At 43.5% G+C, this 14,040-nt stretch overlaps 1 protein-coding gene and 2 pseudogenes across 1 annotated transcript; all 3 read right to left on the bottom strand.

Annotated features, from left to right (window-relative positions):
- Nucleotides 1–4,176: 4,176 nt before the first annotated feature.
- On the bottom strand, nucleotides 4,177–5,226 carry LOC129774521 (uncharacterized). Its single transcript, XM_055778271.1, has one exon. It carries the CDS (start codon nucleotides 5,224–5,226, stop codon nucleotides 4,177–4,179), a length of 1,050 nt encoding a protein of 349 aa, XP_055634246.1.
- A 2,543-nt stretch (nucleotides 5,227–7,769) lies between these two features.
- On the bottom strand, nucleotides 7,770–7,898 carry LOC129780816 (U4 spliceosomal RNA; annotated as a pseudogene).
- Nucleotides 7,899–13,911: 6,013 nt separating this feature from the next.
- LOC129780815 (U4 spliceosomal RNA) lies at nucleotides 13,912–14,040 on the bottom strand (annotated as a pseudogene).

Genomic DNA, 14,040 nt, shown 5'->3' with positions numbered 1-14,040 from the left:
TGGGGCTATCGTTTGTTTTCATTCGTTAATTTGAGAACTATTTACCTTGCAGCACCATTCATCTATCACTAGTTCGTTTTCTTTCCTCTTACGCACCGCTTACCGTACACAGTTCGTTCTGAACTGCATGCACAGTTCTGCCAGCGGTCAGTTCGTTCTGAACTGTATTATCAGTTCATCATTCACCGTACACAGTTCGTTCTGAACTGGGTATACAGTTCATATGAACTGTTGCCCAGCAAAAAAAGAACGGCAGTTCGTTCACTCTTTTGGGTGAACTCGTTCTTTTGATCAGTTCATGAACGGTTTGCCCATCTCTAGTTGGCTAAGCGTTATCATACGGGTCTGGTGCATAACTATATATACACGATTCTCTTAATCTAAAATGAGGAATATCTCCTCTCTTTTTCTCGAATCCGAGTGCATATCGGTTTTGGGCCACAAGCATTCTCTAACCTAATCTATGCAATGAAAACAAATACTTGTGTTTGCTTGCCCTTACATATAGTTTGCCCTCGTTCTGTCGGGTCTTGTTTAAACATGATTTCAAATTTACTTATCTGATGGATCATCTGTCCGTAACACGTATTATGTTACTCGCATCAAAAAGTCCCCCCGCGCGAAGGTTCGGGTTCGTGAGACTTTGTTAACCGACGAAACTGAATTTACCGACGCGGAAACAAATGTTCTATGGCGGACCACTAAAACGCACTTAGATGAGCTGATACTCGGCCTTTTCCGCTTCCTACTAGTTGCCTTGCTATTAAGAAGGTCTATGTCATTGGAAGGGAGAAAAGAATTTCGCTCTGACTTAGCGCACTGGTTAGTTACAGCAGATTCTCTTGGCCTGATCCGACTTCTAGCTAGATTCCTTACAATTTTGAAGGATTATGCAGCTAGAAATGGGATCAAAGATGAACTTCTGTATAACCAGAGAAGTTTCGGAGTTTATCAAACAGCAGTTGATATTGAACTGAACTTCATTCTAGAATTTTCGCCGGACACTTCTGATCCCGTGCCATGTGCATCGATGGCATTTGACTTGCGTTGATTCCGTTGAGCGATTTTTGTTATCGTAGGATGATTTCACTTGAATTCTGTTAACTTCATTAGTCTGGAGCTTTATAGCTTCTCTGGCGAACGATTTTTCTTGAACGGCCACTGTCTCGAAAATTTTCGCTATTCTTAAAACTTCCTGCATCACCCCGTTTAAGTAGCTCCCGATGCAGAGCAACCGATTGGCAATTCTCAATTATTTGATCCTTAACGTTTTCCTCGATTCTATCGCCAAAATCACATATGATATGTGCTAGTAGTGTGTAAAAAATCTAAGGGAATTATTCCCCTAGATGCTTGCCTGGCAAGATTTTTTTAATTTCGTTAATGGGACGAGCCCCTTTGATTAACAAATCCCGGCTAGGGCAGCCACAAAACTTCGAATTCAGCCGGCTCCAGTGCGGTCCGTCGAATCGAAGCAAGTAGCCTACTTTTGGATTTGGGATTTGTTTATACCTTTTTGTGGCGTGGCGCCCGGTTGCCAACGCTGGTGGGTGGTTTCGGATTTAACTTGAACCTTGGAACTGAACCTTGTTGGTTCGATACTCAAATTGAACTTGTTGAATTGAACTAATTTATTTCTTCCAGACTTAGACTATATATACAAATTTTTAAGGAGAATGTAAGTTGTTAACTCTCGATGAGATGAGTGTTCCGGAGTTGGATGAAATCTATTGATTTCATCTAACCGGTCACTCCGAAGACGGCGTGCTCTGGACAAGGCTTGCTTTCGAAAGAAGTTTACTCTAGGAATGCTTGATGAATAATAATATATTTCAGGAATTTTACAAGTATTTATATGCTTTTGAAACTGCTCCGCCCGTTGTTGCTGGCCGTACCTCTGGCCCCTAACCCTCGTTGATAGATGTGAGTGTACTGTTGTTGATGCGTTCGCTTGCTCGATGATATGATGGTGCGTTGCTTTGGAACAGGGTTAATTTAACTTACTCCATTTTCTCCCCCCCTTGGGGCGCAGTCTGTCGCCCCAAATTGTATCTGCAGCTCTAGGGGGCGGATCTTCTTCGACTTCTTCTCCCAAGGAATCTTTAGACTGCAATGATACTTCAGATATTGGCTGTGATGAGTTATTCTCGCTGATACTGCCGGCTTGGAGATTTGATTCATTATCGTAGTCTATTGGTAATGGGGCCAGCAGCCGAACATTTCTCTTGTATGTACCAGAGCTGGTCTTAACTGTGGCTACCCTGATGATGTTATCGGGACCCGCGAAAACTTCTCTTACAATTCCGATGGGCCACTTTGACACCGGAATATTGTCATCGCCCATTAGAACTATTTGTCCCACCTGGATGCTCGGATTGGCCTTGATCCACTTGGCATAATTGCGGAGAGTGTGAAGGTACTCGGTCCTCCATCGGGTCCAGAATTGCTCCGTTTGATTTTGTATCCTCTTCCATCTGACTTGAAAGTTTGGGTCAGCCTCTTCTTGTATTGAAATGGGAATTGCTGTCATTGGTCTTCCTATGAGGAAGTGCCCGGGTGTTAACGCCTCGGGCGTTCCTGGTTCTGTCACAACTGCTGTTAGTGGGCGCGAATTCATGATCGCTGCTATCTGGTAGAATACGGTTTGTAATTCTAGTATGTTGAATTGAGCGCCTCTAGCTGCGCCCTTAAAAAGTCGCTTAGCAATTTTTATATTTGACTCCCACAGTCCACCAAAATTCGGACTCCTGGGAGGTATAAAGGAGAAGTTGATTCCTTTTTCTCCAGCCATAGTTGTAATTTTATCCTGCTCTATTTTCTTGTTGTACTTTCTTCTGAGTTGCGTAAGCTCTTTGCTGGCTCCTATAAAGTTTCTTCCGTTATCTGAATATATAACGTCTGGTGTGCCTCTCATCGACACGAACCGCAATAGAGCAACAATGAACGCGCTTGTGGATTGGTTTTCTACCACTTCCAAGTGCACCGCCTTTGTTGAGAAGCACACAAAGATGCAAACGTAGGCTAAAGTTTTGATACGAGATTTGCTGTTCAATAAAACTTCGAATGGACCACAGAGGTCCACTCCTGTGTGTGTGAAAGCGGGTGAGGGATTCACTCTGGCTGATGGTAGTTGGCCCATTCTTTGGGTCAGTTGCTTAGGTCTGTTTTTGGCACAGATTACGCATCTACTTAGAACTCCTTGTGTGATTCTCCGTAGGTTCCGCATCCAAAAACTTTGTTTGAACTCCGCTACAACAGCTTCAATCCCAGTATGAAATCTCCTCTCGTGTATGTGCTGGATCAATGTTCTAGTGAACGGATGTCTACTTGGTAAAAGCATTGGTTCTTTACATGTGGGAAGTACATTTGCCTGACTCAAACGTCCCGATACGTGAATAACTCCTTCTTTCATTGTCAATATAACGTGTTGAAAATGTCCCCTTTGATCCAGTGATCCACCCTTTTCTAGTGTATTCCATTCGTCAGGGTATATCGATCGTTGCATGGTCGTTACAATTAATTGTGTGCCTCGTTCAAGATCTTCGGATGTGAGAGGACCCGTGTGTGCTTGCCTTATTATCCCTCTTTCTTTGAGAGTTCTAGATCTGCTTGTGAAGTTGAGAGCAGCTCGGCCTAACCATGCGAAGTGTCGTTGCGTCTTCATGAATGAATTATGATGCTTGTACTGAAACAAGTAATCCTCGGTTGCTATCACCTGTACGATATTTATGATTCTTTCTCTGTTGACTTCTTCGTCAGTCTGGAAATTGTGCTCCTCGTTGGGCCATGCATATCTATCTTTTAGGTATTTTGGACCGTACATCCAAAACTTTTGCTTTGAGGTAATAAATGTTTTCACAGATATACCTCGTGATATTATGTCTGCCGGATTATTTTCCGAAGAAACATGTTGCCATTGTTCAGGCTTAGAATGTTCGTGGATTTTGTTCACTCGGTTTCTCACATATTGTTTCCAACGATCTGTTGGACCTTTAATCCAAGCTAATGTTACTGTAGAATCACTCCAATAGTACTCTGAATGGATCCTGCTTTCAAACACGTTTCTGATTCTGTGAGCTAGTTCTGAGAGAAGCACTGCGGCTTTAAGTTCGAGTCGTGGTAGTGAAGTTTCTTTTATGGGCGTAACTCTAGATTTAGAGCACAAAAGATTTGTGCTTATATTGCCTTCCTTGTCAAGTATATGCACGCTCCGAACGCTTTAGTTGACGCGTCACAAAACCCATGCAGTTCTAACTGGTGAGGCTTGCTTGGAAGTACTTGTCTGGGAAATTCGACTGTAGTTAGTGCTGGCAAGTCGGCTTTCAGTTTGAACCATGTTGATGCCATTTCTTCGGGAATGAGGTCGTCCCAATTCAGTTTGTATCTCCACAACTGTTGAAACAGAATTTTTGCTGTTATTATAATCGGTTGGATGAGACCCAATGGATCATAAAGCCTTAGTATCTCAGAAGCCAATTGCCTTTTAGTAAGAGAAACAGTCGAAAACGTTTGATTTTCCTCGGGCTTGAACGAAAATGTATCGTTTCTAGGTGCCCAGTTGATACCTAGCGTTTTTATCGTTTCTCTGTCGCCTATTTGAACGGTTTGCTCCAGATCATCAGATGGTATACCTTCTAGAAGCTCCTCTTTGTTCGATGCCCATTTTCGAAGTGGGAAGCCACGTTTCGCAAGAGCGTTTGTAACACTTTCTTTGATTTCCTTCAGCTCTTCTACGGTTGCAGCCCCAACCATCAAGTTGTCTACGTAGAAACATTTCCTTATTACTTCTGCAATTTTCGGGTGCTTATCCTTGATTTCTTCACCGACTTCATGTAGAGCCCTACAGGCCAGATAAGAAGAGGATGCTTCACCGTAAGTCACGGTGAGCAGTCTATATGTGCGAATTTCATCATTCTCGCTGAATCGGTACAATATACATTGTGCCCAAGTTTGGGTCTCTTCAATCATTACCTGTCGATACATCTTCGTTACATCCGCGCTCAGAACTACATCGGCTCCGCGAAACTCGATGGCTAGGTCAAATTGATCCCTCTGGATTACAGGACCAACCGCTTGAAGATCGTTGAGCGATTTTCCCGTTGAGGTTTTAGCACTGGCGTCAAAAACAACCCTGAGTTTGGTTGTACTTGAGTCTGGTTTAATTACGCACGAGTGTGGTATGTAATAAACTACGTTCTTTTCTTCATGTTTGCTCACCAAAACCATGTGTTCCAAATCAATGTATTCTTGCATGAATTTATTGTATTCGACTCGCAGGCTCTTATTGAAATGTAATCGTTTCTCTAGTGTAATTAGTCTTCTATATGTATAATCTAAGGAACTGGAGTTCCCTAGATGCTTGCTATGAAGGCAAGACTTTTCGCTCGTCCTCTCTCGAGCGCTTCGTGATTAATCTAGGGAACTTATTTCCCTAGATGTCGGCAATTGAGGCCTGAGAATCACGGTTTAAATTTATTAAAGCCAGGGATCTATTTCCCTGGACTTGGTTGGTCTCTTATGGGCTAAGCCCCTTTGCGTGAACAAATCCCGGCTAGGGCAGCCACAAAACTTCAACCTCTTCCGGCTCCAGTGCGGTCCGGTGAAGCGAAGCAAATGGTCTGCTTTTCGGATTGGGATTTGTTCCTTTTGGTTATACCTTTTATAGCGTGGCGCCTGGTTGCCAACGCTTGGGTGTATCCGGATTCTGATGCGTGACGCCTGGTTGTCAACGCTTGGTGGATTTTCGGATCACGAATTGAACTTTGAACTACGAACTTTGATTTTGAACTAACGAATTAGACTTCTGATTTGAACTGTTTGATTTGAACTGTTTGATTTGAATTTTGAAATGGACTCAACAATTGGACTGACTTCATTCCGTCCTGACTTAGACTATATATACAATTTTTAAGGGAGAGAACAATCTCCCTTTCCTATTCTCACAGATAACCAACCACGTGGTTATCTGCCCTCGAATTTCTCAGCGTGGGATTTTTCCCAGCTGTTTCCTACTCAGATAGCCGAAACACATCGGTTATCTGTATTTACCACATGGAACCTTTTCCACTTGTTTGTGGCCCTATGCTTCTCCCGTCATTCGCGCTTATCTCTGGTGCGCCGAAGAGGACGGGTCCTAAACAAATTAGTGCGCTTCGCGCATGTTTACGCCTATCGTAAAACATATGCCTGATTATTTTTCCCGCCTGTTCTGTGCGGTCCTAATCTAATCTACCAGCGTGAGAATTTCTGTTTCTCTTCCTCCACTACGCCACCGCGTAGAGTCCCAAACAAACTTGTTGGAAGCTAAAGACGGAAGAGAAACAGTCCCTTTTCGCTGGTATTGATTTTTATTTGCGCCTGTTGCGCTTATCTCATACAGACCCAGGCTGAGTCAAAACAGATGCTCGCCTGAATCTGTTTACAAATAAATTTGTTCTTCTCTATAATTGCCAAATGCGCTACAATATCAAAATTTACATTGCGCCTGGAAGCGCTCCTATCTTTTTATTATTTTCAATTTTACTGGGTCCGTAACAATATGCTTGTTCATAAGAATTACCAAGCATGCTGAATTCCTTAGTAAAAGGAATCTTGACAACATATTTTCCGTTTGAGTTTATCGTTGTGTTCACTTGAAATTCCATTTCCAGGTCATCTAAAAGTGGCTCGGTAATCTCCACATCATTTTTATTCGTGTCTTCGATTTGCCAAAACCTTTCGAACAGATTTACTAACTCTTCATTCGTCACATGTTTGCCGATAGCTGGTACTGTCACTGTCTGCATCCACGAATTGGATGTGATGCTTGTTTCTTCTAATAATCCCACTGCCAGCCAGCCTAATTTTGAATTTTGAAAGGTTGGCCCTCTCCCAACTCTTTTGCGTTCGGATTTTATTACTTCGTAAAATATTCGTGCTCCCAGGAGTAACTCTGTGGCTGCAGGGTATCGTGCTGATTACGCTGGAGGAAAGATCCTCTCTGGAGCCACCAAATGTGGCTGCAGGGTATCGTGCTGATTACGCTGGAGGAAAGATCCTCTCTGGAGCCACCAAATGTGGCTGCAGTTCGAGATCGTGCTGATGACACGAAGGGAAAGCCCTTTACTGGACGCTATGTGGTAGGCCAGATCACGTAGAGCGCATAACGAGTATGCGCCTACTGGTGCGATCCGGTAGTACCGCGTCACTTGGGAGTTTGGCCGGGCGGAGCCAAGGGAAGGAAAAGGGAGAGGAAGGGTGGTTGGAATTTCGGATCTTTGGAGGAGGGGTGTTCAATACTTACCAGCGCTTGTTGCGCTGGGATCTGCCGGCGATGATGTCCAGGGTGCTCCCGATGGTGTCCAGGATGCTCGGGCGATGTCCAGGGTTGTGATACGTTTATGACAAAAAAGAGGGGTTCGGTACTTCGCCACGACGCTCCTACGTCCGTGGTATGGTTGAGAGTGTCCAGTTGAGAGTGCGTTTATTCTGTTCAAGTTTTCTCTTATATACAGACATTGCCTTCTTATCTACCCCAGAAGGGCGTAGCATAAGAGAGAGAAAATTACAATTATTTATTCTAAGCCAGACGGGCGAACGAGGGATGATTATTAACACGCTCGCAGGCGTGTTATCTTTTCCTCTCCGTTTTATTACTTATTGTCCTAGCTCGGAGATAGGCTCCGTTTATAGCACCCATAGTGCTCTCTTTTTGGGATTTCTCCCGTCCTTCGGTATTTACGATCGGAGATAGGCTCTGATCGTAAACACATTACGTCGTTTTGCTTATTTTTGTTTTGTTCTCCTTCCCGGCGGGTTATCGCTGGCCGGAGGAGTTTTATGATATTTAGGTTTTCAGCTAGCAATAATCGCACTTCGGAAAAACCTCATTAGTTACGATAAAGCCACTGCGCAAGCTATTCTGTGTATTTAGGATAGAGCGCGATCTAAGCATCCGCTCTATCGTTCTCGCCATGAATCACGCTCTAAAGGCATGATCCGTGCGGCGACATACCGGCCCTCGTAAATCGCGTAAGGCAGATTTACCAATTGAGCTACGCCGCATCTGTTTCTAATAATTTTTTCTTCTATGCTTCTGATGCTGTATCTTTTATTACTGTATAATTCGCAATTGTTTCATCTTATATTCTCTTTTCAATATTATGTTTTTCTTACATTCAATTTCCTAACCTGAAGTTATACAATGCAATTCGTTTGCTATGAGCGGATGACTTCCGTTTATTCTTCATACATGGTGTGTTATAAATTCATTCTTTGCTTCGTTACAATTTATTAGCCACTTTGCCTTCAGATTCATTTACAATGCAAATCCTATTCATTTTAGCTTTGTGTTACACTTCATTTTACTCTCGCAGGAGTATTCAATTTTCAAATTCAATACTTCTTCTATCCATAGAAGAGTCTTCAACTTTATGTACTTTAATAGCCATACAACGGCGCCTAATTGCTTCTTTCACTGAACAAATTATATTTTTTTTTTACTATTACATTAGACGACATATCTTCTCGTCAGTTTATGCAACCCTTTGTTGCTTATATTTCTTATTCATTGTCAGATTCCTCATTTTGACTACAATTATTTCATATTCAATTATTTTCTTCTATTTTACATTTTGTGTACTTATGGTCTAACAGAGTTTTAAATCACTTTTTCTCTTCAATTCTTCGGCATGCCGCCTTGCTTCATTGAACGTCCCTCCAATGCTTGGTTTTAAAGCGCTGTGTCTTCTAATTGTTGCCGGTTCAATAGGTTGTCCATTCGGATATGGACATCGGGTCCTGCTGTGGCTCTGGATCTGGTGCAGCATCTTCGTCTGCAGCAACGTAGATAAATGATCCCGATTATAATCATTAGTATGCTTACGAAAAGGGCGGCGTTCCTCCAAAGATACTTCGATTTCGGATGGAAGGGATCCAAACTGTTGTACACGGTTATCATAGCGTTGTTATCGTAGGGATTATCGGGCTTCGGCTCCACCACATCTTTTACGGTGTCATTGAATTCGTCCAATAGGTGATCGGCCACCTGGTATTTAGATTTGAAGTATGTTGCAATCTTCTTGTTCATGCCATTTAAACTTGCATGTATCGTTTTGTTGTTGGATTGTATACGGCAATCTGGCTGGAGAGTTACTACTGCTGCCTCATAAGGTGGTGACATTACCACGTTGTCGCAATGTATAACTATTGCCTTTGTATCGGATGCATAGTATAAAACGGTATTAGGAGTGGACAGTGTCTCCATCATAGCGTAAGGCGTGGTTAACAGTTTTGTTGCACATTTGCGGGTACTTGCGATATGCAGTATGACAGCCGCTACGCAATCCACTTCCTTACTCAGTTCTGGTTGAACCGTAATTAAATGCGTATCATTCAGTTTTGTTAGTTCGATCGATGGGTAGAAGAAGTCTTGGTTGTGGCCTACCGCGATGCGATCATGTTCTGTTACAATAATTGAGCCATTCTCAGCCCGTGGGATCGGTATTATCTTAAATACCTCGAACTCAACTTTGTTGATGACAACACTCGTCATGGTAATTATGAGGGAGCCGTTGACTACACGCGTGTTGTATTTTACGGCTGATGGGTGATCCAGGACAATGTAACCAGTTGGCAACGCTTGTGAAATGTTTTTTCTGGTTTGGGCTAGTTCGTCGACGGACAAAGGAAACGTTCGAACCTTCCTATATCTATTCAATGTTCCATCGATAACTTCTCGTGCCAATATCGTGGTTTCTAACATCGTTGTTCGTAACCTTTGAACCTTATCCGCAGAATATAATTGTTTTAATTGAGTCATGTCTTTGTACAATTTATAGTATCTCTCGTTAAGCTGTTCTCCCATTTTGGACGCCTTGGTATTCATTTTTACCATTGACTCCGATATTTGGTGAATTTTTTCGTCTTCATGAACCCTCATTGCCTGTAGCTCGTTTTCCATATCGTCGCTACCAAATATTAAGTCCGCCAAAAAACCGAAGAACCCTTTGCTTCGTTTAGTTCTCGTTGTCTGCTTGATCTCATCAATCGCATCATCGCATAAACGTTCAACAGATGTTGCAATTTGCTCGATGACAAACTCCATGTCTTTCATCGCTACTGTCACATTATTCCGTATCGAGTTAATTACTTCAATGTCTTCATCGGGCACTACGTTGGTTTGTATATTCGTTTGCCATATGCCTCTATGTAATAAGCACGTTCCTTCGTGGTCGAACATTAGACCGTCTTTGTCAACGGGTTTTATGGATATAGCGTTGATCAACGTGAACGACATTACGAACAACATCATTATTTTCAATATACGTGAGATGTTGAACCAAGATTTAGAAATGCCTTTTGTTGTAGTCTTATTTCTACGTCTTTTTTTTCGCGTTGATTTTTTTGATTTATCTTCGGTCGAGGTTATCAGCATTACGTTGTTAGAACTCGCGGTGGTATACTTGTTGACCGGTTCTAAGGGCAAGGGGTTGTCGTTGACTCTTATTGGTTGTCTGATGCTAAATTCATCGATGGAGAAGTGCGCAGCCATCATATCTCGTAGTTCTTTATCGTGTTGCAATAGTTCATGATCGTTTTGATAAATTGATCTGACATTACCGAAAATAAACCATCCAAGCTTACTTCGGACTGCTATTGGGTCATTGTCACTTCCCCTTCTTGTTTCCATGGCGGTAAGCAAATGGCTTTGATTCAGCCCTATGAGAATTGTTGGCCTTGCAAGCTCGTAGCTTTCGATCGGAAGGTTTTCCAAATGCGGATATTTTGTAGCCATTGCTTTGTAGTTCATTGTCTGAGTCGGAAGTTGTAAGTTTTTAATGGTTCTTACACCGTCAAGTCGGTACGACCTTCTGGACGACCCCTGAATGCGAACTTGTACTTTTCTACTGTTCAGCTCGTTTCGAGACACGTCCTGTGTCCATTTTAATTGTAGTGGTTCTTCTCTGCCGTATAGGTCCAAGGAGTTTGCCATTTCCTCATCTAGCAATGTCAGGGAAGACCCTGTGTCTAGGAAGGCATATGTATCGACTGAATGCCTTCCGTGTTGAAGTGTTACTGGAATCACCTGGTAGTATATCTCGTTTGCTGAGGACTTGTGAATATTGCAGTTGGCTTCAAGCGGAACTGTAGCGGACGTATTAAGAGGTGTTGGTTCCATGTCTGGATTCGAGTGTAACATTCTGTGGTGGTGCTTGTTACATCCACTCAAGCCGCACCTCCTAGATCGTCTGCAATCTTTAACCATATGTCCGGTGCCTAGACATCCGAAACATATTTTACATTGTACTGCCAATCGACATCTTTTTTGGATGTTGGAGTTCTTAAATTCCGTGCAATCGAAGATTTTATGGTTATTCGAGCAAACCGGACATTTCATGCGTGGCATCTCTTGATGGACATGTATCTGGCTTCTAACTGTAGAAGGTAGAGGAGAAGCCATATTCCTCATTATTTTGGCGTGAGGTTTCAGCCAGTTACTCATTTCTTCTAAAGATGGGGCATCACCAGTCGTCGTTCTATGGCGTGTCCATTCTATTTGCAGGTTATAAGGTAGTCTCTTAACTAGGTCTTCTATTAACCTCGCATCTAGTAGGTAACCTCTTTGATTTATGATCGTCATGTTTGCCACCATATTTTCTAAAGCATCTGACATTTCGATTATTATTGATCTACTTTCTCTTTTAAGCTTCTGTAGATCGTGCAGTAGTTCCTCATATATGAATTTAGGGTTTCCGAAATTTTCCTCTAGTCTCTCTATTATACTCGGAACATTTTCCGAGTTTATAAATAGTTGCTGCACGCTTCTAGCTGCGCGTCCTTCAAGGGCAGCTTCAAGTCTGGAGAGATTTTCATGATTGGAAAACGCACATTCTCTCGTGCTGACTTCGTAGATCCTTTTGAATTTAGCCCAATCTTTGGGCGACCCGCTGAATTTTGGCAAGGGAGTCAAAGCTTGCCTCTTCATTAGAATCGTAAAATCTCCATGCTGTGGAGCTGGCATCATTGCACTCTGCTCCCAGCCAATTGATGGACCGGATCTCATTGGTAGTGGTGTTTGAATCGTTGCTCGGTCACGTTGTTGCCCGGAGATATTGATTAGGGGTTCAGTTGACTGCGCTTGCGCCGGAGAGCATGGTAATTCTGTTTGTCGCTGTGTTGCTATTGTCGTTGCGCCCACGACTAAAGCGTTGAGTGATGCCTGCATTGTTACTATTTCCTTTTTTAATGTGGTTATGTTGTTGCGTTCGCTAACATGCATCTCAGCTAGTTGTGTAACTAGATTCGTCAGCTCCTCTATCTGTTTTTGTTCCCTCGAATTAGTTGAGGGATGAGACGCTGCAGGTGCCTGTGCCTTTCCCTCACTTTCGTTTGTTTTGGTAGGGGAACAAAGCGAGCATACTAAATAGGTTTCTTCTTCGGTGGGTGTATGACCCGCACAGGAATAATGATAATTCCTTTTGCACTTTCTGCATTGGACCAGATTGTCTGGTTCAATTTTCTTGCCACATGCCTCACAGCATGGGCGTGATGATTTCGTGAAGCTTGATGTCATTTTGTTTGTGAGGCGCCTGGTTGCCGTCTCTCGATGTTTAAACTGTCTTATGATGCGCAAGTGGCGAGGCGCCTGGTTGCCTTAGCCTTGTCTCAAACCAAGCGTGGCGCCTAGTTGCCTACGCTGATTTAGTACTTCAAACGTTGATCAATGTTCGTCTTCCGGCCCTCGTGACCGGATTACAGTTGATGTTGACGAGGCGCCTGGTTGCCTTCGTCCAACTATGCCTGACTGGCGATCGGTTTGCTTATAAAGCTGGACTTGTTTCAACAAGATGCCGATTTCTACGGCCTAATTTGTCCGTCTTTCAGGACCCAATTTCTGTTTCTTGAAATGCGCAATTTGCCTCTTGGCTAAATGGTGATGTCCACAGACAACCTCACCTTGTTCGTCTTTACAAGACCGAACCTCTCCGTTCAACGACGGGCGCAAATCAATTTAACAGGATTCTCAACTCAACCGAGCGTGTTGTGAGTTCGTACAGTGTCTTTAGGAAAAGACTCCTCTCTGGAGCCACCAAATGTGGCTGCAGGGTATCGTGCTGATTACGCTGGAGGAAAGATCCTCTCTGGAGCCACCAAATGTGGCTGCAGGGTATCGTGCTGATTACGCTGGAGGAAAGATCCTCTCTGGAGCCACCAAATGTGGCTGCAGTTCGAGATCGTGCTGATGACACGAAGGGAAAGCCCTTTACTGGACGCTATGTGGTAGGCCAGATCACGTAGAGCGCATAACGAGTATGCGCCTACTGGTGCGATCCGGTAGTACCGCGTCACTTGGGAGTTTGGCCGGGCGGAGCCAAGGGAAGGAAAAGGGAGAGGAAGGGTGGTTGGAATTTCGGATCTTTGGAGGAGGGGTGTTCAATACTTACCAGCGCTTGTTGCGCTGGGATCTGCCGGCGATGATGTCCAGGGTGCTCCCGATGGTGTCCAGGATGCTCGGGCGATGTCCAGGGTTGTGATACGTTTATGACAAAAAAGAGGGGTTCGGTACTTCGCCACGACGCTCCTACGTCCGTGGTATGGTTGAGAGTGTCCAGTTGAGAGTGCGTTTATTCTGTTCAAGTTTTCTCTTATATACAGACATTGCCTTCTTATCTACCCCAGAAGGGCGTAGCATAAGAGAGAGAAAATTACAATTATTTATTCTAAGCCAGACGGGCGAACGAGGGATGATTATTAACACGCTCGCAGGCGTGTTATCTTTTCCTCTCCGTTTTATTACTTATTGTCCTAGCTCGGAGATAGGCTCCGTTTATAGCACCCATAGTGCTCTCTTTTTGGGATTTCTCCCGTCCTTCGGTATTTACGATCGGAGATAGGCTCTGATCGTAAACACATTACGTCGTTTTGCTTATTTTTGTTTTGTTCTCCTTCCCGGCGGGTTATCGCTGGCCGGAGGAGTTTTATGATATTTAGGTTTTCAGCTAGCAATAATCGCACTTCGGAAAAACCTCATTAGTTACGATAAAGCCACTGCGCAAGCTA

This window comes from Toxorhynchites rutilus, chromosome 3, assembly GCF_029784135.1.
Source record: "Toxorhynchites rutilus septentrionalis strain SRP chromosome 3, ASM2978413v1, whole genome shotgun sequence".
In the NCBI taxonomy this organism is placed as follows: Eukaryota; Metazoa; Arthropoda; class Insecta; order Diptera; family Culicidae; genus Toxorhynchites; species Toxorhynchites rutilus.
Note: the sequence above shows the minus strand (reverse complement) of the source record. Positions and strands in the feature narration are given on the sequence as shown.